This window comes from Argiope bruennichi, chromosome 4 (genome assembly GCF_947563725.1).
Source record: "Argiope bruennichi chromosome 4, qqArgBrue1.1, whole genome shotgun sequence".
Classification (NCBI taxonomy): Eukaryota; Metazoa; Arthropoda; class Arachnida; order Araneae; family Araneidae; genus Argiope; species Argiope bruennichi.
The window spans coordinates 139,371,101-139,396,858 of NC_079154.1; the positions used below are offsets into that span (position 1 = coordinate 139,371,101).

General features: G+C 33.2%; 2 protein-coding genes across 5 annotated transcripts in view; both read left to right on the forward strand.

Moving 5' to 3' along the window:
• Positions 1-25,758, forward strand: part of LOC129966121 (potassium voltage-gated channel protein Shaw-like) — a 468,708-nt gene that overhangs the window by 109,340 nt on the left and 333,610 nt on the right. The gene's annotated exons all lie outside the window — the stretch shown is intronic.
• Positions 15,554-17,947, forward strand: LOC129966474 (uncharacterized protein K02A2.6-like). The gene has a single exon (XM_056080901.1). The coding sequence runs from the start codon at positions 15,554-15,556 to the stop codon at positions 17,945-17,947; it is 2,394 nt and encodes a 797-aa protein (XP_055936876.1).

Below are 25,758 nucleotides of genomic sequence, written 5' to 3' on the forward strand. Positions count from 1 at the left end.
CTGAAAAAAAAATTCAACTTATCGAATTCTTTTCGAAGTGAATAAGATATCATTTCTCTTATTGAGTCCATTTATTTTATTTGTGTATGTTCAATGAATCGTACATTCTTATTTATGACATTTTGTTTATATTTATTGTATCTCTTTTTATTTCAGTAGTACGTTTCCTACAATCATCGTATTTCAAATCCGTTCCATTACATTCACCAGTTGTCATTCACATTTGTTAGAAATGAAAAGAAAGCGACGCATTAAAAATATCGAGAACCATTATAATCTTTTAACTTTAGATATTGCTTGTTTCTCTGGTATATTTGAAGAAATGAGTGAATTTTATAGAAATAAGAATTTGCAATTAGCATTTTATATCGAATAGAAATAGTGCCGAAATTCCAGGATTTTAATATAAATAATTTTTTAAAAAATGGACAGAATTCAATGGATAAAATATTTGAGATTAAAATGCTTGTTTCGTCCAAACTTTCTTTTGATTGAATTTCCAATCTCAAGCTGAGTAAGGTAAAAGGGCTCATTTCCTGTTTCAATACTTAATAATTACTTAAATATTTGTTAATTTATTGTTTAAATAAATCTCAGCAGTGCGGAGAGAAAGTATTGCAATCATCAAACAATTTAGACTCGAGATTTTGACGAATCACATCTCCACGAGTCCGGCATAATGATTATCTTTCCTTCTTACGAGCAATTAAAAAGAACTAGCAGATAATTCAGTTTATTGCTAACAAATGCTTTAATATATTTTTTAAAACACTGGAAAGTTGTTTTTTGACTAGCATTCACTCTGTAAATTGCATGATTTAAAAGTCGTTGCTGACAAGATGCAGTGAAATGAAGCGAAAACAAAATAGATGAATGAAATCTAGCACATTATCATGCGGCATATTTTGCGTCTGGATTGTAAATGGCGGGATACAACCGCGCACGTTAAAACTCAAAAATTATAGCATTCGAGTTAGATCTTTGGTTCTGGAATTTGGCATTCGTAACTAACAAATACCCAAGAAAGATGACTCAAATTTTAGTAGATTTTTAATCAATTGATTTTAATAGAATGAACTTTTCTCCTCAATAACTTCGAATACTATCTAAATAATTTTTACCCCGGTTTAAAATTCAAATAAGCTTCCCAGTAAGACGAATTTTTGCATTTTATTTGATCTTAATAAATTTTCCAAATATAGTTTTAAATACAGTGTCTAAATATACTTTTTATTAGAATAATGAAATTTAGGCTTATTTTATTTCGCCAATTCTTTCAGATTCCTACTTTACCACTTTTAAGTTATGATAAAATGGAATTATATTCTATACTCATATCAATAATTATACCAAATCAGAATTTTCCTTTCTAGTTTAACTAACTTATTATATTTACGTTGACATTCTTCTGAGATGCGCGGATGCGATCTAGCCAGATACTTTGAAGCCTAAAACTTTAGAATTTGTAATCCTAAATATTGTGTCATAATATTTTAATTCATTTTTATGAGGAAATAAAAAGATAATTGCGATACAAAGGACAGAGGTAAGAGCTATGATGCCGTGAAAAACAATAGGTAAAATTATGTCAATGTAAAGCAGTCATAGAAACTCTAAAGTGCCAACAAGATTTAAATAATATTTTATGGTCTTCAAAAATGCAAAGAGTTGACAACGAGGCATCATCAAATAAGAAAGAAAAAGAAGTGTTAGGTTTTTGAAAAATTACAAACACTGGACAATGACATTTGGTTATTCTAAAAATATATGCTGAAAAGACTTTTGACAATCCCATTGCGAATACAGTTTTGGTTGTTCACCTAGTAACAAGTAAAGATCATTGAATCTGGTCCGTAAACGAGTTAATATTATGCGTGTTTTTCTGTCCGCCAATGAAGGTCAAGATCAACAAAATATATCGAACCTATTTTACATTAAAAAGTAGTTGGAGGAAAGCTACCAAAATGATGAGTTTGATTTTAAATATTAAATTTTTTGCATTTCTGATTTACCTATAAACATTGAAGACAACATAGGCATTTTTTTGTGGAATGTTGAGTGGTAGTGGCCATGACCAAGATAACCATCCGTTTCATCATGTGAGACTTGATGCTAAGAAAAACAAAATTGGAAAAAAAATGTGCTCATAAACTTGCAATTTTTTCTTTTGCTGCTTCTTAACATACCAAAATACTCTAACGCATTCTAGGATAAGAATTTAAAATCTGTGTTCGGACGATATTTCAAATCCTCGGCACCAAATCATATCTAGGTATTCATTGAGGACAAAATCATAAAGATGCATCTTACCTTATAAGAAAAACCTGCCTGTTCAAATTTTCTTGGATCCAGAAAATAACGAATATCTACACAAAAGCATTGTTTTTCTGTTTTGTAAATTGAAAAGCTGTCACTCCTCCTTTCGTCTACGGTATTTGGACGACATTAAAATGGAAAGCTTCTTTGGAAGTAGCTGAGAAGGCATTTGGGGAAATAAAACTCCTGGGTACGATTGACGACCAAAAAATTTCAGGAAGCTACGGGCGCAGCAAGCATTGAAAAGCCATCAAGTATTTTTGGTGAAAATACAGAAGTATGAAGAAACGGATCCCAATCGTTCCAAAAGATTATTCCAAGTATCAAGGGATCAAGTATTTACAAAACCCATTCTTTCAATTTCACTTGGAACTGCTTTTAGATCATGTATTTCATATTCATAGATTGATAAAATACCATTTCGAATTTATTATTAATTTATTTTCTAATCTATTGGTTAGAAAATATTTATATTTTTTATTTGTCTGAAAAAATTTTTTTTAAATGAAGAAAAAATAGTCATGAAGCATTTAGGGAAAGCAAAAATATCATTTAGAAAAAAGCCTCCCCTCTTCGTGCGGCAAACTATTTATGAGGCGTTAATTAATTTTGATAGTATATTCAGAACTTTTTTCTGTTATGACTTGAAAGAAGCAATTATGTGATGACATGTTTAATTTGCATATGCCGTTTCGTTTCACAATTTTTAATTGAGAATGTTTTCAGTATTAATTGTGACTGCTTTGGGAGATAATTTTTTTTTTACCACGTTGCTCTTTATTTCATATTCCTAACATCTGGATTCATCATTTTTTTAAAAAAATTGTTTACTAATTTTAGGTAAGTTTTTTTTATAGGAATGCCATGCATTACAATAATTTTCAAAGTGGGATTTCAGGAACATTTCTAATCTGCATGGTATGGCTTTGTATAAAATATCTGATTATCTCCTCTTTACTTATCTCTTTTTAAATGAAGATCATTTGATTAAAAATCTTTTAAAGCAATTTTCAAAAATTAGCTATTCAACAATTATCTATTTCAGCTTCTACTACACGTTGAATGTTTATTAAGCAAAGTAATGCGTGGATATACAAAGTAATTGTAGATCCTTCATTATCCTCTGTGAATAATTTCGTCTTGCAGTTTTAAGATTAATCATCAAATCTACTGATTTTCACTCTCTTGTATTTCTCTCTCGATATTCGATTCGTGTTCTGATATTCGATCAGAATGTGCTGAAATCGTATAAACTATGTAATAAAAAAAACAACCTCTTTACTTACAAAAAGAGGTTAACCGTCTGAATCTTTAGTTTTTCAGTCAGACTTAATTTCCTGTCAGACGATTTGTTTTTATCTTGAGATAGCCCCTCTCCCGCACTCCTCTTACACACACTAAGAGCAGCCAAACAAAGTGGTAACCACATTTTAATTGTCTAGTGTTTAAAGTAAAACTGAAGGAAGATTAACTAAATGGCGATAATCATTTTTCTTTCAGAAAAATCAAATTAAATTTGAAAAAAGTACAACGGTAAAGTAAAATGGAAACCCTGCATTGCTTTTATGTAATTATTTTTTACTATAAATAACAAGAATTGCCTTACAGTCATTCTGTAAAATGCTACTGGTATTTCAAATTAATAAAAGTGTTACGTCACTGCGGGCATTCAAACAAAACATTCCAATTACAAACATTTAAATGCATTTAGTATTTAGATTCTGGAGGCCCGTGATATTATCTAAATTATAACCTGGTTCTGAGTAAGTGTGATCGAAGAACTGCGGGATATACGATGAGCCCAATTTGATAAGGAGACAGATGTGAATCCAAGTTGTCAAAACTGGCTATGACCCCCCCCCCCTCCTTCTATAACGCCAAAATCACCAACAATGCCCTGTAGAGAAGTAAGGAAAGCGAAATGCTTAGAGTTCAAGGCAATCGGATTTAACATTCCTATACATTTGTACTATTCCATCTCTACTTCTCTTGGCAAATAGAGTCGTTTCTCAACGACAGAATGCCAACTCGTCAAAGCCACGCTATAAGCTTATTTGTGTCGTGATATAACATTAAAGTATTTTTTTTTGTAACATGAAATGAACATTAATTTCAAAAGAAATATGCTGTAATTAGTTTCATTACATTTCTGTTTCATTATATAACTGCTTGATATGCATTATTTCTCCGTAGATATTTTATTTCTCGATTTCAATTTCTAAATGATATAAGAGTGCATTTTAACCCATTAACTGCCAAATTGTTTTTTGAAATTTTTGGCTAGATAAGTTTTATATATACACAAAAAAAAGTTGTGTAACAGTATAATTATATTAAAATTATGTTTTGTTCTGAAAATATTTTATATTTTCGAAAAAGGATATTGTTATAAAATGATTAATAAAAAAATGAAAGACTTAATAAATGTTCTAATTACTATTTATGCATTTAATTACGTATATTACGTATTTATGTACTATATTTCATTATAATATAAAGACCAAACCCAGAATATAATGCTTCAAATATAACAACTTCTAGAAGAATTACTTAGAACTTATTATTAGAAGTTTTATAAACATAACACATAATTTTAAATTATAATTTTTAATGCTTTTGTGAGATTTAATTTGAAATGAAATCATGCTCGTTTAACCGTATTTCATCTTTAATATTTAGTATCTTGAAAAAATATTGTGAGGCCGTAGTGTATCCGCTTAATTACATAAGCTATAAAATAATTAAAATTATGATTATTTTTTTTAACTTTTTATCATATTTAAAAGTTTGTCCATTGATCGTTAAATTTTTAAAATTTTTTGGCACTTAGTAGTTTAAACAGAATACCTTCAAGTCAAAATATAATTGTATCAGATAAGGGAAGAATAATGTTCTTTATTCGGCAAACTTTTATATTTGTTGCAATCAAATAAAATGTCTTGCAATTTCTTCTTCGAGTTATCTTCTTTGTGACAAATTATTCACAGAGAAAGTATAAAATTCGAATTTCAGCAAAATAATTCAACACCCTGATTTTGATGAATCTTCAGGTTTTAGATCTCCTCGTGCTAAAAAACAGTTTGAATTTTGAATCGTGTATTTTAGAAGACGATGATTCAAATACTGACCTAGCTAATTGGATAATATCTCGTACATTCGGACAAGACAATAATTGGGAACTACACCAAATTATGGACAAGTCAATCAAACACTTTTTTTCTATTTTTGCGTTTAAAAATATGACATCTGAAGAAAGGAAAGGAATGGCGAAATTGACCCCGAAACATGCCATTTTCCAGAATTCGAGGAGATACCAGGCTCGCTGGTAGCATTTCATTGAAGATCCTCTGACGTATTAGGAAAGAATTTGTGAAGAAATGAATGTAAAAATTGGCAGGAATACTCGATTACTTCAACAGAATTATGTAAAGGCGGGAATTTCTCAGTTCAAAGAGAAAATGTTATTAAATATCACCTCGATTTTTTTTTTCTATTTTATAAAATCTTAAGTCTGGATACTTTTCATATTAAATTATATTCATCAACATTTCCATCAAAATCTACCAGTGATATCAGATAAGTCAAACGATATGTATCTGTTGACAGCAACATTTAAAGAAATTGGGAAGTTCTGGTGCGAATCCACATATTTTCTTTCCAGATGGATTGCATTTTCGATCTTTTGTTATTGTTCATCTTTTTGTTAGCATTGTGAAGGGGCACTTTAAATCCGTCGAGATCAAACGTCCTCCCACTGGTGCGGTGTGGAAGTTTGAAGAGGTGGGAGTACCAGCTCCGGTGCCCCAAAATAGGCCTTGTGTTACTTTAAAACAGGCCGTTGATATAACTAAACCAAAGTTAGTATTGTGAAAGAAATTGAGATGAAGGGTGAGCTAAGCGAATGTTTTTAAATAGTCAAAATGAAAAACTCTTTTGAAATGCTTAAACTATCTGTGGGGAAAAGAATTACAAACATATATAATGGTTTTGTTCCACTTCCATTATCTTAATTTTTTTCAGTACTGAAGCGCTTGGAATACTCGTTCCAGCAAAGTGTGTGAAAAACGTCCGAAACAAAATTTCTCGGTCACCAACTGAACTGTTTTCGTTAAATATGAAATTCATGCCATCCTCCATTAGGCGCGATCGATCGAGTGGCCGAAGTTCGCGAATCGTTTGCCAGAGCAGCTCACTCCGAATAAAAAGTCGAACTCATTTCTTTGAACAAATCCTCTTAATAACTATCCTCTAAGTAATGTCCTATTTTGAGTATCAAACACTTTAAGAATGTGAACTACCATTACGATATTTGAACAGGATAAGGAATTTTTTTTCTCATCTATGAATGAAGAATTCGAGCATTTTAGTTTTCTTTGATTCCAGGACTCCCATATTCATGGGATTTAGAAGATTAAACTTTATTCCATTCTTACAGTAATAAAAAAAAATCTTTAATTTCATATCACTCACCTTAAGATAATTTTTTGACTCAGATCATGATTTATTACGTTCGTTAGACATCTGAGATGCTATTCTTTAATTAAGTTATTTATTTCTTTAATTGAAAACATTAAGACGATACATTCATGCAGAAAATGAAGTTCTTACTGCTCGATTATCAAAACCTTCCTTTAAAGGTTTCAAAATGTTTCATTTGCGCTTTAATCCATTTCACAAAAAATGTTCACCGTAAATACAGATTGAATAATAAGATATGGCAACTATTCTCGAACGACAAGTTTCCATGAGTCTGTTATTAGTATCTTAATAAAAAAATTTAAAAAAAACTTTTATGTTCGAGAATTTGATATTTTCAATCCAAGTCCGTTTTAGATTAAAACCGTATTCAATGAAACTTTTACATCTAAAATTATCGTTTTAGAGTAAAATTGTGTCATGGAGATGGTGTATTTTGTTTTAAAACTTTTACCTGCGAAACAGTTTGTGAATATATATATATATATATATATATATATATATATATAATGTTGTGAAGTAAGTAATATTTTATTATTATAGTGTATCAGGGCATCTAATAAAACAGTTTATTAACATGTGGAATTTTTAATTATTTTTTGCTTTTTAATCTTTAATTTATCTTTTTTATAAACATTATAAAAAATTGAAGTCAGTTTTTACTTCAAATTCACAACCAGTGATGCCACTGGGGCAGAATAAAAGACAATTTAATTAATAACAACAAAAACAACTTAAGTAATAATCAACCGATAAATAATTCTTAATATTTATGATAATGATATGTCTACGAGAGCAGTGTACAAAATTTTCAATGATCAATCAATGAGATTGAAATAGATTGTTAAATTCCATCTTTCCAAACATGAAAAAAGTTTATAACTGAATGAATAAATTACATTTCTTTTAACTTTAATACACATTTACAAATTTATTTATATATAAAAATTTATTTTTGGAATCAAATATTCAATTTTTTACTCTTCCAGAAAACAATTTCTCTAGAATATAAATTTAATGAATCTGTATTTAAGCACACAAAATTATATTCACAGATACTAACAAACTGCATGAATACAATTCTGTGAATCACGCGTATGTATAAACATCTTGAATATTTGCATTAACGGAAGAAAAAGTCTTTTTTATCGAAGAATATTATACTCCAATTCTATTTTGCGTCACATGTTAATAAAATACTGTCTGTATTTTGTCCCAAACAATTTTTTATTCCAATTTATAACGTAATAAAGCATATATATGTGGGTTTTTTTTCAAACATCAAACATATATTTTCTTAGGAAGCATAATTTAAAATACTGGTGCCGGAAAAACAGGTTAAACCCATTTATTTGAAATGCTTAATGTTGGAAAAATAAGGCATATTAAGAATTATGTGTGTTTCCTTAACACCAATTTTTTTGTAGAACTTCTTGAGAGCATTTTCTTTCTAGTAGAAATTTACAGAAGTTCAAACTTCAAAAATTAGGAATATTTTTATTGAATTTGTTTTGTTTACGTTATTGTATCTTATCTACTTTATTTAAATCTGCTTTACCCAGAGGAAAAAGAAATTTGCAAACCGTATTTTTCTTATTTCTAATATTTGTATCAGGAACTGATTGAGCAATATCATAAATTTTTTTTTCCTTGTTCATCATAAGTATTTTTTTTTTGTTTATCAGCCAAACACCTCGTCATGTGACAAGATCAGAGTTTTGTAAAGAATAATTCCCTTGGTTCTAATAATTGTGCGAACGAGTTGATTGAACAAATGTAATAAAATTCTTCCTTTGTTTACTCATTTTCGGGAAAATCAATTGGACAAAGAATTTCATTTTAGGCGGATGAGCAAATGTTGACGTAAATTTCTTAGCACATCATATTTTTCTTTTTCTGCAAATCATCTTTAGTTCTTCAAATTTTGTTTCGTAAAAATAAGCTTCTTTCTCGCTTTATTTCAGAATATGAGCTATTGCATTTCAGAAAGTTAGTTTCTTTCTAAAATATTTCGAGAAATTGTTCTGAGAAACAAATGGACCTAAAGCTTTGAAAAAGACTCCGGGTTAGTTGATCATTAGATTAAAATATAACTAACGAAATACAAAACTGGGAAAGAAGTAATTTTAAGATAATTACAGGCTTACATTTACTGTAACCCTAGGTACGGCAAAATTGCTTTCTGGCATCCGAAACTACCGTCTTTTACGTCTATACATCTCGGTTGCCATTTTCACTCTCTTGTACACGAAGAGAAAATATTGAATTGATAAAAAATTCGAGATTTTCGACGAATTTCCGAGTTTGAAAAACGCATTAGTCTGACTGTATACGATATGCAACACGATGACACAAACACAATTAAAGCTACTCGTATGAAACTTGGTATGCATTATTTACATCAAATCTGCAGATTTTTATCTAATATTCAGTAAAATTCAATTAGAGAAAATAGTCTGCTCATCTATCTGATTATAAATGAACTCAATGACTATAAAATGTAAAAATCTAGATCAATATAATTTGGTGACAAAGGTTTAGCAATTATCAAACAGATCCTTATCTAATTTTGAAACGAATCTATCAATCCGTCGGTTTATTTCTTATGTACATAAATATAATGCTCTAAAGCGCAACAATGATTTAAATGAATTAAATTTGCCGTATGATATTGTGTTCTATCTGTCAAATTTTGGTTCCAATGAGCCGGAAAAAAGCTTTTACTAGATTCTCTTCGAAGTCGAGTGTCCAATCAAAGAAGGGAGATATCCAATCCCGTTATGGATATAGTGGTTGTATTTTATGTAAAACTGGATGGCTTATGAAGCCTTGCGGATCTCTTATTGAATTTGAATTTTCAGGAATCAGACCTTTTCCAAGTAAAACTGAGTTTTTTCCCCTCGAGGCTTTTTTTCTTATTTGAAGTTCTTGACGCTTTTAAGAGTTTGTTTTGTTGAGAAATAATTTATGTTGTTTCTTATGGAACTTAGACAAGCCCGCTGTTACGAAGACAGTGATTTAAGCCGATAGGGGGTCCGTCTCTTGTTTCAGTAGCGCCAACTAGGGCCAAAAGTACGACCTTGCCACTCACGCATCACCCATTCGCTTGCACAACCCCTTTTTACAGGAAGGCACATTCACACAATTCACGGATAGAACAGAAGGAGAACAACTAAGCCCGATCACGGAGAAGACGCTCTACCCCTATGCCAGGACGCCGGCAAATAATTTCTTTTAAGGCTGCCAATTGTTCTGTTAGGTCGTTGATATCCTAGAATTGTCTGTGGGATTTATCGTTTTTTTTTCCTTCGTGATATGAAGGGATTTCGATTCTCTTTTAAATTTACTAGGACTGAAACTAGGTGTACAATTTTCTGGGCTGATATGCTGTGAAATTATAGATTCCTGGGAAAGCTGAATATTCACCTTTCCAAGATGCAAGATACCACCGTTGTTTACATTTGATGTGTACGGGAGTGGGGATTATTCGCTATATTCTTATAATCGAAGTACAAAAAGCGTCCAAAAAATTCGAAAATCCATGTTTCCTTTCTATGTCCGAAAAAGCATTTTTTTAAAAATATATCTGACGGTGAGCACTATCACTCAGAAACACTTTGAGCTAGAAGAACGAAATATAATATTTATCCTCTATTCCAATTTTCGTACAATTCACTCCAGTTCAACAGTGGAAGTCTGTCAACTCAATCAGAGGAAGCCTGTCTATTCGGCTGTCCAAATATAAGTTAACACCATAACTACAAATCGAAGAAACCTAAACAGGTACATTTTAAACACAGATTCACTCTTTAAAGTGCAGATAAGTACCAAATTTTGAATCAAAGGCGTTGACTGTTTGTCGGTGAGTAATTTCTGTACTCTACTTCAATCGCTACTTTCTGCAGCACAGAGACGCGGTAACTCAAAAAAGGCAATAGCATAAATATTTGGAACTAGTATGCGATTTCATGACTTCAGTTGTACTTCTGCATCAGATGGTGGCTAGAAACGATCGGGAAAAACGACGTCCAGGGTACACACTAGGTTTTCCGATAGTTGTGTATTAACCGCATGCCATCTATTGATTGCCAAAATTCGAACTCTAATCAGTTCTTTCGTAACTATTATTCGTCACTGACATGCAATTAATAGTAAAAAGCACATTTTTTAAAGAGTATACAAGAAGGTTTCGGGGAGACTCACTTAAATCGGCAGTCTCTAGTTGCCCGTCGCATTTAGAGCATCTTGGTTTGATGGGGTGGTTACTGGCTGAGGAGTGGTAATTTTAGAAATTGTAAAATACAGTTTCAGTGTTTCGTTTTTTCTATACGATACGGACTTCCTCCTCAAACTCTTTCACCATACCAAAGTGAGGATATCTAGCCCATGGCGGCACATTCATCGCGCATCTCGCTCTTGAGAATGGTAGGTCTTCCCTCTATAACGCGCGATAGGCTACTCACCTCGGTTCTGCCATTTCTCTGATCTCATATCATTATTAAATAGTTTAGAATGAATATTAAATTCCATTTTAAAATGCCGTTTCATACCCCCTTTGCCTGTAGTCATTATTTCTCCTTAACGTTTCAATGGGTCTGAAAATGTCACATCTGTTAAGGATAATAAAACAATACTTAATGTATTTTAAAATGTACATGAAAAGAATTACAATGTGCAAAGGTATTGGAGCAAAACTATAGTCTGAGGCTTGTGATATTATGAAATGAGAAGAAAGAAAACCACTAATGGCAGAGAAAAACATGTGACTCTGCGCTTTTTACACTGAAAATTGAACTAAAACAATATCCATTTTTTTAAAATATTTAAATAAAGGAAGTAATGTGTTCTTTGATTTTGAAGAACTGAGGGAAAATCATTTAAATTGAATGTAAATTTTGATAACAAATGCGAATGAAATTCAAAGCAGGGGAATTACGAAAGATGCATTGTTCTACACCAATGCACTCTTCTTCGCGACCCTGAATGAAATCGCATGCGGGTACAGCAGACTGCTGGGGGTTTTGTGGCTTACGATTCAAATTTTTCTCCAAAATGACAAGTCCTCAGAACTGTACTTTCAAAATCAAAATGGATGAGGCAGTCTTTATTTTTATTTTACTCAACAGAAACTTTTAAGAGAAATTTTGAAATAACTCCCTACTTTTTAAAGAACGTTTGGCCTTCAGTGCGAAAGAACAAAGAACTCAGTTTCCATGAGGGAATAGAAATAAAAAATATAATATTTTGTAAAATGTTAGAAAATGCTGTTCACTTTTTTTTTCTCCCCATTTTGAACAGATATTTATAGAAACGGTTTCATTCTTAAAATGGCCATTAAGGGTTCGATTAAAACAGTTGCCACTTTCCTGCTGCTGATGTTTATTTTTAATAAAAAGCAAAGGAAAAAAAGATATTTCTTTGAAATAATGGGGATGAAAGAAAAAAAACCTGAAATGTCTAGGTCTATTTGTTATTATTTTGTATAAAATAGGACTTAAATTTTTTGCTAATATACTGGTTGTTTAACCTATAATCTTTTAAAAGTTTAAGGAGGCTATTAAAAACCTATGTATTTAACTATAGAAAAGATTAGAAATCTATTTTAAATTTTGTGAAAAGATTATGTTCGCAAAAACTTTTTTGATTGCTAGAACAAGTAGCATTATTTAGTGATTTTTTAGTCTTTTGAATATACTTTTAGGTATTATATGAGAAGCATTGCATAAGTCGTGATCATATCGAAAGAATATGGAGATAACGTGGATTAGACGTGTTCTCGTTGTCATGGAGTGAAATCTGAAGATGGTAATACGAAGTGATGTAATTCATATGATCCCGTTTTTTCAGAGTTATTAAATTTTTCAAAATCTGAACTTTAATAACCAAAACTAACTAAACTATCCAAGTAACGTAATGTTATTGCCAAAATTTCTTTTTCGTCTTGTTAATTATAAAATTATTGTTATCAAATTTTATTAACAATTGTTTCAAATGTAAATAGGCAAAATACATTTCTAGCTTGATATGTCTGCCATAAAATTTTACCGGCATAAAATTTTTAAACTGATATTTTTTGTTTTGTTTTTATATAAACATTTTGCTGATAATATCAAGCAAAGTTATTGTTTTAAGAAACGAATTCAAATATTTGGAGGGAGGGGGGAATTCAAAATTACTATCGGTAACCATCCATACATGGTTTTTAGTTAATTAAAAATTTCAGCATGGGGGCACAAAGAGTAGCTCAAACAATCTCTTCTTTAAATAAACGGCAACGGAATGTCGTGACAAAACTCCGCATTCAAAACAAAACATTACCATTTTCAATCTGAATTTCTCCGGCAAATTTCCCGCTTCCATTGCCAACGATTTAGACATCAAGCAATAAAGTTCTTTTGGGTTTTTCTGAAGGTTATAAAAACTGAGTTTCCTTTTTCGAAAAAAGGCAGGGGAAAGACGTGTCCGGGGCCACACCCATAGGCAGCAGACGCCACTCTGGCCAGTGGTTGGTGTGCATCTGTTCTGTCGCGTGACACCAAGCATTTGTTCTGCTGTTAAAAGATTTTCCTCGTTCACCCCCATCCACTACCTCAACGTTTTTTTTCTCCCCTTTAATATTTTTGCTTTAAAAACGAAAGGTGTAGCGTGATTTCATTTCAAGTCACGTTATTTGACAATCCTCCTGCAATGATTGGAAGGTCTTTTACTTTTTGAAAAAAGAGCGTAAATTATCGATGGAAACCAAATGAAATCGGACGTCTTTTCAGATTTCGGACAGTTTCTAACAAAACTTTTAAAAGTATCTTTTCAGTGAACCGTTATATGTGCTACGAGGTTGGATAAAATCTGTTAAAGAAATGGAATCAATTCTTGCGGTCATAAGACAACCGTAATTCTATTTAACATTATCTGTGCAATGTGCCAGAGAGTGTGCATCCGTCTCGCAATTTACATTGTGGTAAAATATAGCTTTTGTTATGTATCTGGCAACAGCCAGATTAGAGAAAGGAACTGTTATGTATCTGGCAACAGCCAGATTAGAGAAACTTCCAGGCTGTGTGACGCGCGCGTGTTTTTTTTTTACCTTTTTGAGTTCCGTAGTTCTTCGTATTGTACTTGTTCGGTGTAGTTGTTGTTATGCTCGTTCGTGACTGTGCATCTTAATACTAATAAATATTCTTTGCGTGTATGTAAAACGAATCGTATCGTCTCTCGGTCTACCTGGCATACATGACAAAAGAGTTGGCGACGAGGATGGGATCTTCGAACATTAGTTTTGAATCTTATGATGCGTCTGTGGAAGACTGGTCCAGTTAAGTGGAACGTTTAGAATCTTACTTCGTTGTTAATGGGATCGAAGATAAAATGAAAGTCCCTGCTATTTTAAGCCTTATGGGAGCGACAACGTATAAATTGTTAAAGAATCTGGCCACTCCCAACATTCCTTCTCAATTGACTTATCAAGATATCGTAAAATTACTTTCGGAACATTTGAATCCTAAACCACTGGAGATGACAGAACGGTTTCGGTTCTACAAGAGGAAGCAATTTGAAGGTGAGTCCATTGCAAATTATTATGCCGAATTACAAAAACTGTCTATACACTGTAAATTTGGGAACAATTTAAGTACGATGCTTCGTGATAAATTGGTGATGGGTCTCAAAAACGAAAATATACAGAAAAAGCTGTTAGCAGAGGATAAGTTAACATACGAAAAATCTAAGAGCATTGCATTCGCAATGGAATCTGCTCAGAGAGATGTGTGTGAAATTCAGAATCAAATGGTATCGATAAAAAAATTACATAGTTCGCAAGATAAAACTATCAAAGATTTTTCTAAATTTAAGAAATCTGAACCTACAAAGAAGTTTGATAAATCTCGGAAATGTTACAGATGTGATAGTACTCAACATTTAGCTCACTAATGTAAGCACAAGAACACTCAGTGTAGGAATTGCTTAAAGAACGGGCATTTGGCAAAAGTCTGCCGCTCAAAACGTAACGAAACAGTTAAACAAATAGAATCTTGTTCTGAAACTGTACCAGTTAATAGCGTTAAATCACCACGACATGCAAGGGATAAGATTTTATTAGAAATTTTTGTTAAAGGGAATAAATGTTTATTGGAATTAGATACTGGAGCTGCTATTAGTTGTATGAATGTGAAGGAATTTAAGAAACTTTGTCCGGATGTAGCCATTAAGCCTACCAAATTATTGCTTAGGAATTTCGATAATTCTATGATAACATCCGGCCAAGCAGTGGTGCAAATTCAATACAAAGATCAAATGAATACAGGAACTATTTATTTGGTACATGCAAAAGTAAACGCAGTTTTTGGTCGTGAATGGTTGAGAAATTTCCAATTAGACTGGAGCTCAATTAAAGCAGTTCGGGTTGGAAATTGTAATTCTCGAACCAATAAATTAAATATCTTGCTTCAAAAGTATGAGAAAATTTTTTCTCCGGGTATCGGGAAACTGGAAAAGTTTTGTTGCCGTCTTCAAATGAAACCTAATTACAAACCGGTATTTTTTAAACCTCGACCAGTACCATTTGCTTTAAAAGAAAGAATAGAAACTGAACTTAAGAGGTTAGTTGCAGAAGACATCATTGAGCCGGTGACATATAGTGAGTGGGCTACACCAATTGTTCCTGTTATCAAGCAGAATGAGAACCCACGAATCTGTGGTGATTATAAGGTGACTATCAACCCGGGAGTTCTTTACTAAAATCGACTTATCTGAGGCATACCTTCAAATGTTAGTTGATGAGCGGGACCGACATCTATTGACGATCAATACTCACAAGGGTTTGTTCCGTTACAAGAGAATAAATTATGGTATAGCCTTAGCTCCGGCAGTGTGGCAGAGAGCCATTGAACAAGTTTTATCAGGCATCGCGGGGGTAAACGTATTTTTAGACGATATTACCGTAACTGGGAGAAATGATCAAGAGCATTTTGAAAGGTTAGAATTAGTACTACAGAGACTAGAAGAATATGGTCTCAGAGTAAATAAGTGGAAAAGTGAATCTTTTAAGAAATCTGTGAATTATTGTGGTCATACAATTGATAAATTCGGCCTCCACAAAACACAAGAAAAACTCGATGCAATTACGAAGGTACCAGTTCCAAAAACTGTATCTGATTTGAAGAGTTTTTTGGGTTTAGTCAATTACTACGGAAAATTTATTCCCAACTTATCTACTCTTGTCGCTCCTTTCAATAATTTACTGCAGAAAGGTACTAAATTTTTGTGGACTGCAGAATGTGAAAAAGCTTTCAAGGAATTGAAACAAGAAATTGCTTCAGACCGAATTTTATGCCATTATGATCCTAAGTTACCTCTTGTATTACAAACTGAGGCATCACCAGTTGGAATAGGAGCAGTTTTAAGTCACATTATGCCAGATGGTTCGGAAAAACCAGCCATGTTTGCTTCAAGGTCATTGACTAAAACGGAACGTAATTATTCGCAGATAGACAAGGAAGCATTGAGTATCGTATGGGGAGTAAAGAGATTTTATCAATATTTATTTGGTCGACATTTTGATCTCGTAACCGATCATAAACCCCTAGTATCAATTTTCGCACCTAATCGTAGTTTACCATGTCTATCTGCAACACGAATGGTTCATTATGCACTTTTTCTCCAAGCATTCAGTTATACAATCAAGTATCGAAACACAAAGAATCATGGCAATGCCGATGCACTTTCACGGTTACCACTAGCAGTTGACAAGGACTGTGAGTACTTGACTGAAGCAGACGTGACAAATATTTCGCAAGTTGAATTAATGCCTGTTACAGCAACCGACATAGCTAGAGCTACTAAAACTGATAGGAAATTGTTCGAACTGTATGAAAGTTTAAAATCTGGAACTGAATTACCTGTGCCTTGGAAAGGTAGAGAATCTGAATTTTCATTGCAAAATGGTTGCATAATGTATGGTCATAGAGTATGCATTCCTGAAAAGTACCAGAATCAAGTTTTGGAAGAACTTCATGTTGGACATCCTGGAATTGTCAAAATGAAGGCCTTAGCTAGAAGCTACTGCTATTGGCAAGGTATGGATGCCAGTATAGCCAATTTTGTTCAGAACTGTTCAGCTTGTATCGCAACGAGGAACGAACCAGCAAGGATAAATCGACATCCGTGGGAATGGCCAAATGGACCTTGGCAAAGGATACACGTTGACTACGCTGGTCCTTTTATGGGGAAAATTTTTTTTGTAGTCTCTGATCCATATTCGAAGTGGATAGAAGTCATTCCGATGAAAAATATTACAGCTAGTTTTACAATTCATCATCTTCGTATCCTTTTTGCTCATTATGGAATTCCCTTAACTTTGGTTAGTGACAACGGCGCAAGCTTTACTAGTTACGAATTTCGACATTTTTTGAAACTGAATAATATTAAACATATAACTTCAGCGCCTTACCATCCTGCTACGAACGGACAGGCAGAAAGAATAGTGCAGTTGTTTAAAGCTTCGTTGAAATCGAGTAGAGGTGATTCTGGAGATCTAAATGTGAAATTACAAAGATTTTTATTACAGTATAGAATAACTCCACATTCCCTCACGGGAGAAACTCCGAGTGCCTTGTTTTTGAAGAGATGTATTCGCACTAGGCTTGATCTTTTTAAACCAAATTTGAGAGACAAAGTTGTTCAGAAACAGAGTTCGAGACTTGACACAGAATCTATCTTGCGTGAGTTTCAGGAAGGGGAGAAAGTAGCCGTAAGAAATTATTCCGGACCTAACAAATGGAAAATTGGAACAATTATAAACCGAGATGGAACTTTGAGTTATAGCATACAAGTTGGAACTGAAATTTGGAAGAGACACGTAGATCAAATAAGGAAATGTGGGAAGTCGATTGAATTATCCCAAGCTGCTACTGAAATTCCAATTTACGATAAAGAATTGAATTTTCCAGATGAGCCAGTATCCGATGATGTTGCTGAATCGGAACCGCCTGCACCTGTACCTGAAGTTGTGCCTGAACCTAAGGATGTACTTGTATCTGCCACTCCAAGTGATGATATGCCACCTGGCCCTGTACCAGACGCTTCCGGAAAGCCGAAAACTGATGTGCCACTCCGACGCTCAAACCGAATCAGGAGACCTCCAGAGAGACTGGTCCTGTGACTCTATATTTTGTCAGGGAGGAACTGTTATGTATCTGGCAACAGCCAGATTAGAGAAAGGAACTGTTATGTATCTGGCAACAGCCAGATTAGAGAGCCTTCCAGGCTGTGTGACGTGCGCGTGTTTTTCTTACCTTTTTGAGTTCCGTAGTTCTTCGTATTGTACTTGTTCGGTGTAGTTGTTGTTATGCTCGTTCGTGCCTGTGCATCTTAATACTAATAAATATTCTTTGCGTGTATGTAAAACGAATCGTATCGTCTCTCGGTCTACCAGGCATACATGACAGATTTATCATTTTACACATGTTTTGATTTTTTTAACAAAATTCTCTCACATTCTAATTGCAAAATTTATATTGTAAACGATCATATTTAATTATTGCGAGAAAGCATTGGAGTGCATCATATTGTGTGCCGTGTTCTTTTAGACTCAAAGTTTTTAATAGCACTTTGGTATAAATGTATTTTTAATAAATCAATAAATAACCAAAAGTGGGCTAATTAACAATTTAAGTCAGCGATTCTCAACCTGTGGGGCGCGCCCCCTTAGGGGCGCGCGAGATATTCACAGAAAATATTATTTTTTAAAAAATGATTAACTGACTGAAAGGAAAGCACACAAAACATAGAAAACAAAATAGATTTCGACTAAACTTACTTAATAAAAACATACTAAATTAAAAACTAATTTAATAATTATTAGTCACTTCCTTGGGGCTATCTTGCAGAGCAAAGTTTTTAAAAGGAAGGCTTAATATTAGAAATAGCTACTCTCAGTTATGTTTTATATTTTGTCACAGCAGAAAATCCAGTTTCACAAAGGTATGATGTTGAATGGTAATAGAATGCGAAATGTCCTTGTTTTTAGAGCAGAAAAATCATTCTTACTCCTGCCCAAAATTCAAATAGTGATTTATTACTAAATTGTCTTTTAGTTCCGCCACCTGTCGTGAAGTCTATGAATTTTTCTTCCTCATCAATTGAGAGTCCTTCGGGAGTCTTATGAAATGGATCCCTAACCCACTCGTAACTTGCTATCAGTTTGTCGTCAGTATGAAAATATTTTTTAAAATTCTTTAATGATTTCCAATGGTTACAAAAACAACTATTACATGTTCTTCTTTAGACTTGTAAATTTTAGTACAATCATCCACATTTGCAAACATTGTTAGGTTTTTTGCTTTCAATTTCTGCTCCACAATTTCAATTTTCTACAAAAAAACATTAACTTTATCCAACATATGTGTATTTGCACCTTGGAATTGATGATTCAAGTTATTTAATTTCTCGAATATGTCGACCAGCACCTTAATTTCATCACAAATAAACCATCGCGAAAATTCTCGGCCTCCGGTGTATTTTCTTCTCCTAGGAAAATGGCGATTTCTTCTCTTAATTCATAAACACGTTGCAAAAATTTCCCACGTGATGACCATCCTGCCTCGCAATAAAATAAAAACGCTGAATGTATTGAACCCATGTCTTTACAAAGTGAGGAAAAGATTCTCAATTTCAGGGGACACATTTTTATATAATTTAATACGGTTACAACCGTAGTTAACACAATATTGAGACCAGGACTCAATTCTTTCGAAGCCAAAGCTTCTCTGTGAATCATGCAATGTGTGCACTGAGGTGATTTTTGTTTTACAAGTGCTTGTATACTCTGGAATCATCCGGACATTGAACGAGCACCATCGGTGCATATTCCGACGCAATTTTTCCATTCTATGTTTGCCTCGTTCATAAAATCATTTAAAATAGCAAATAATGCGAGCCCTGTTGTTTTGAGTTCTATTGGTTTGCAGAAAAGTAGTTCTTCTACTACTGACATATTATCACAAATTCGAACATAGGCAATTAAATGAGCTCTTTTTTACTATCTGTTGCTTCGTGAAGATGTATTGAAAACAATTTGTCACGCATTTGTCTTCACCAAAGGTGTGAGGTTCTTTACATTTGGCTATTTTATATGAACTTTGTAAGAAGCAATTAAAGATATTTTATTCACAGACAAAGTTTCTTTAAAGAATGATTTTTGTTTTTATATGATTTCAATTTTAATTCGAAGAATTCTCTGAGTTTGTTGACGTACCCATTATGAAGCGTTTCCAAATGTCGTTTAAGTTTATTAGGTTTCATGCTGTCTGCGGTTAACATTTTTGAGCAAATGATACACAGGGGCCTTTCTTCTTCATTTACTTCCTTGAATATTTTCTTGATTTCATTTTCCTCGTCTGTGTACTTGTTGATGCTTGATTATCTCTAATGCTTGCTTACTTCCGCTTAAAATTTATCCATGAGTCTGTATAAATCTGCTGCTGTGAATATGTAATATGGTGAATTGCAAACATATATAACATAAACTTTCATGATAGATTCAATAGCGATAAAAGAATCGACTCGAATGAGACTGGCTGGATTTGAAACTTGCGTTATCGAACATTTTCCTTCTTCCTATGAGAAAACATTTACTCCACGTATGCTTGAGACGGCATCGGTCGTGTGGATTCCCTTCCACAAACATTGTTTATTTTTACTCTTTTGTTTAGTCATGCTTCTGTTTTATTTCTTTTATTATTCGAAAAAATGTATTCCCAGTTTCTAACTTTGGCTCACCCCGTCTAGGTTAACTTTCATTAACGAATTTTTCTACTTTCATACTCTTTTGACGTTATCTCTCTGTTTGGCTTTCATTTCAAATATAATATTTAAATTTTCCCCGCTTTCATTCGCTTCATCTGTTCACCGCCCGCTTGTCCAAAATGCAAGATGTGGTTTCTAGCCAACGATGGCTCGCTTTTACTCTTGTTTTGGCAGCAAGTTAAAAATAATTTAAAAACAGAATCTAAAATACACAATTTACATTATTGTTGTATACATTTTATTGTAAGCGGGGGGAGCGAAGAAAATTATGATTGAAAACTGGGCTGCGAATACTGAAAGGTCGAGAAACGCTGATTTAAGTAAAATTTAGTCAACTTTACTTCTACCCTTTCAATATCTTTTACATAATGTTCTCAATAACTTCTATTTTTTCAATAACCTCTATATAATATAATCAGTAACTAGAACTATACTCAATAGCTTCAGTTTTAATGAATTTAGTTCAAATTTAATTAAAAGTAATTTTTGAAAGCTTTTATTAATGTACTAAACTGTTTTAGTTTTTTACTATTTTTAGTAGTTCACAAGTTTAGTTAGTACTAGTTTTTAAAGAAATATTTTCTTTATTTCAATCTTCTCAAATTCGCTACCAAGTTGTGCCATAGGAAAGGGCAGAAACAATAATTTTTTCAATGGTTCGAATTTTATTTCCAGTGATTTTTTTTTTTTTGAAAAATTCTAAGTTTAAAAAAATATTTTAAAATATATTTTATAACAGTATTTTTCTTTATTTTAGTAATTGGATTTTTTAGCTCACGTAATATTACAATATTGGAAGTCAATTTTTTTCTTTGTGTGCTTGTTATCGCTGTTGTATATTGTTCTAAAAAAACCAAAATCCGTCCAAGGGATGTAATGTTGAAAACTTGGAACAAGCTCAGTGAAAGATAGCGACGCTTTGTACTAAACAAAAGCACGAATGCACAACAGCAAAACACAATCGAAACGTGTAAAAAAAAATAACTGTTATTGTAAAACACAGCACACAAGCTACAAAAATGACACAAGATGCTTTAAATTTCTCATTTCTAAGATCGTTTAGTTTAGTTTGCCCCAAAATACTTGAACCACCGAGTTCCTCTTTCGAAGATAAGAAAAAGGAGTTGTTATATAAAAGAGGTCTTCATTTAGCTGATAGCTATTCAGTAAGTGTTTGATCGAACATCCTTTGAGTGTTCTTGCAGAACTTTATGCCCCACTACCCCCTCGGCCCATTTGGAAAATCGTCTCTATCGAACAAAGCACGGACCACGGGTATTCTGTCAATCACATCTAACAAAAGAAGGAGGAAATTGGCAATGATATCCGGGGGATTCGAGTGAGTGCCACAGCTTCGTTGAACAGCCTGTTAATTGTTGGTGGAATTAACAACAGCGAGAAGCGCTCAGAAAGAACTCGCTGGGGATCGACACTCCTAAGAGAATATAATTACACTTTCTATTCAATTGTGTCTCTCGGATTTTTATAGCGTCCGTGATAGGGTATCAAATGTTTCGGTCCTTGCGGATGTGTCGTGAAAATTCGAAGAGTTTCGGTAATCTTCGTTCACATTCGTCGTCCGTCGGAATCGGTGCGTGTCAAACTCTTTTCGAAACGAACTGTGCAGAAAAAACAGTATTGCGGAATAGTAACGATATTTACGAAATAAAATGTAGAGAGATAAATCAAACCTAACAGTATCAGGCCGCGATATTTGGAACTAAAAAGTCCAATCATCTCTCTCTCTCTCTCTTTTTTTTCTTTCGGAAATGGATTGTCTTGTAACCAAATATTTTAGAATGACGAACACATATTTTTTTAAACCGTCAAAAAATACCTTTTGTGCTGTAGATGTGTAGCTCTTCTTTTAAAATTTTGTAATTTTGATCCATTTTTTGTCGAAAACTGTAGAAAATCTACGCATTTAAATATTAATAATTTCGAATCCCGAGCATATCCAATTTCAAAGGAAATAATTACATTAGTTTAGCGGAAACGATTTCTTAGAAAAATTCTCATACTAAAGATTAAAAGTAGAATATCCCTCCCATCATAAAAATTGTTTATTTTTTTACAAAACTGTGAAAACCACAACTGTTGAGATTTTTATTTTCAAATTTGCACTCATAAGTGTTTTGGGTTCTGTAATATAATGAATAAAAATCGAGTATGGATTTTCTTGTCGATGAATTAAACCTAAAATCAAAACTATAATTTTTCTAGCATGGTCACAAAATTTTATTTCATTCAAGTCGTTGCATTTTCGAGTTTTTCGCGTTTATATACCGGGTGTCCATAAATTTGTAAATACTTTAAAAATTCATAAAAATTGAAGGAATGAATAGATTTTAATGCGGTTTGCGAAAATGTTATTCTCATGAAGGGGGATTTTTTTTTCATACAAAAAAAAAAAAAGAAATAGTTCAAAAATTTGTCGATAGAGGGCGCTAAGCACAAGCAACACATACAATTCTACCGGGAAAATACTTTTATTTGCATGCAAGCAATTGTCTACATGCGTATCACACCAGTACTACAGTACTTTTTCTATGTGTCCGCCATCACCACAAATAACAGTTTGGAAGCGGGAGACAACACTGGTAACTGCATCATACAGCATATCCGGATGAATGAATGAGATTTCGTGGCGAATGGCTTCCTTTAGCTGCACTAACGAAGTTGGCCTATGGCGGTACACCCGAGACTTAAGGTAACCCCATAGCCAAAAATCAAGGGATGTTAAATCTGGTGAGCATGGGGGCCATTCATGTGTAAAGTGAGGCTGATTATCCGTTCTTCAGTAAAAGTTCTTCTCAAAAATGCCTTCACTTCGGTGTCGATGTGAGGATGTGCCCCGTCTTGCATGAATGTCACTGTGTCAAGGACATCGTGTTCCAATAAGGATGGTATCACTTCCTTCTGTAACATTTCCAAGTAACTTGTTCCATTAACTGAACATGTCTTCCATCCTGCTTTTTTACAGGGCTTTTCAAAGAAAAAAGGGCCTACAATAATGGATGGAGTGAAACCACACCAAACAATAACCCGTGGTGAATGCAGGGGCTTTTCAGTGTAAGCATGTGGATTCTCATGTGCCCATATTCTACAGTTATGGGTATTAACTGCTCCATGCAAAGCAAAATGAGCCTCATCTGTCCACAATATTTTCAGCAGCCATCGCGGATCATCTTCAATTTTCGCCAAAGCCCAATTTGAGAATTCCAATCTCTTAGCTGTATCATTTGGTAAGAGCTGATGTAGCGATTGCAATTTGTATGGGTACAATTGCAATACACCATGAAGGATACGGTACATCGAAGTCTTTGGTATACCAGTTATTCGTGCCACTTCTCGTGCGCTACTAACTGCACTTGTAGACTGTTCCCTTAGCGTGTCCATTTGCGAAGAGACATCGGGGGTACGGACTGTTGTTAAACGAGGTGCACCACTGCTTGGCCGATGACACAAACTTCCAGTTTCTTCGAAACGGCGTACTAGGGAAACAAGTCCAGCAGGAGTGATCGGACCTGAACCTTTCTTCAATCTTTTCTGGGTCCTAAACTTTCGAAAGGCTTCAGCCGCCGATTCGTTGCTGACATAAAACAACTTTACCAATAGTGCTTTATCCACCAGTTTCAACATCTTAATACAAACCTTATGCAAACCTTTAGAAATGATGTGTCAATCGCTCACTCTGCCTTTCATAAGACTTTAATTTGCATATTTCCACTGATTTGCTTGTGTGCAGCGCCCTCTATTGACAAATTTTTGAATTATTTTTTATTTTTCTGTATCAAAAAATATCCCCCTTCATGAGAATAATAGTTTCGCAAACCGCATTCAAATATACCCAGTCCGTCAATTTTTATGAATTTTTAAAGTATTTACAAATTTATGGGACACCCGGTAGATGCAAGTGTACAAACCAGTATCAAGCAAACCTTTCAAAATTTTACAGTCATCTACACTTTCTACTAAAACTATAGATCAAATTTCATCCATCAAAAATATTTACTTCTATTAGCAATCGGATAGACAGAGAAATGATCTGAGATTGAATTTTCTTCAGAATTTGATAAAAATTTGGAATTTTGGTATTAACACCCTATAAGAAATTTCATCCGAAGCATTTATGAATGACCGTGTTAACATACCGATACAGCAACATAACATACATGCCAATACAGTTAAACATAATTTAAAAAAAAATGTTTATAGAAGTATTCTGAAAAGTTAAGATCCCTTGATGTCGAATGGTTTGATTTTTACAATACTTTTTTTTGTATAATTCATACATAAACTATTAAAAAGAGTTTAATATTTTCATTTAACATTATTGCATGAATTTCTTTTAAGAAAAGTGTGCAAGTATTGTTCTTCTTTTTAGAAAATCTCGTAATATAATGGAAAACTTTCTTATTTGCGGATTTTGTCCGAAATTTGATGCAAAATTTAGCGTAAAGATAATGTATCCAAATTTTCTAATATTAACTACATGTTATCGTAATAAAAGCTAATGATAAATTTAACATGAAACAAAGAACATGCAGTGTGAATGGGTGCTCAAGTCAATGACTTTTCAATATCGAATTTCAATGTTTTCATCGAGGCCTTTCTGTCATTTTACAAATCTTTGCAATATTTTCGAATATTAATCATTAACTTCGAAAAGAATTTGTTTCATGCAGTAATATAAATAGCCAAAAATGAAAAAAAAATTAGTAGCGAAGAAAATCATTGATTTTTTGTAAATGACACTATAAATTCCTTTAATCAGTCATTGGACATCCCAACAGAAAGCGTCCCATTAGGGCTCTAAAGAGGAGAGATCTAAAATGCAGTGAGGACTTTAATTTAGCGAGAATAATGACGTTAATAAATCGTTTTTATTAGACCTCCTAAACAAGGGGTCATTACGAATCAATACGGTCTGAAGTTTGTGTCATTAGAGTCGGTCATTTATTCCTGACGGCAAGTGAAATTTCTGCTTGCGTATGCAGGCCACGTGTACTCTTTCATTAGCACAGTTAAGGATTAGTTTGAAATAGTTATTAGAAATACAAAATATTTAGAAAAAATATTCGATAAAAATGAGCATTTCGACTTTTATGTTCTGTGTAAATGCAGAATTTAAAAATAGACATCGAAGTGCCATTTTGTTTATAC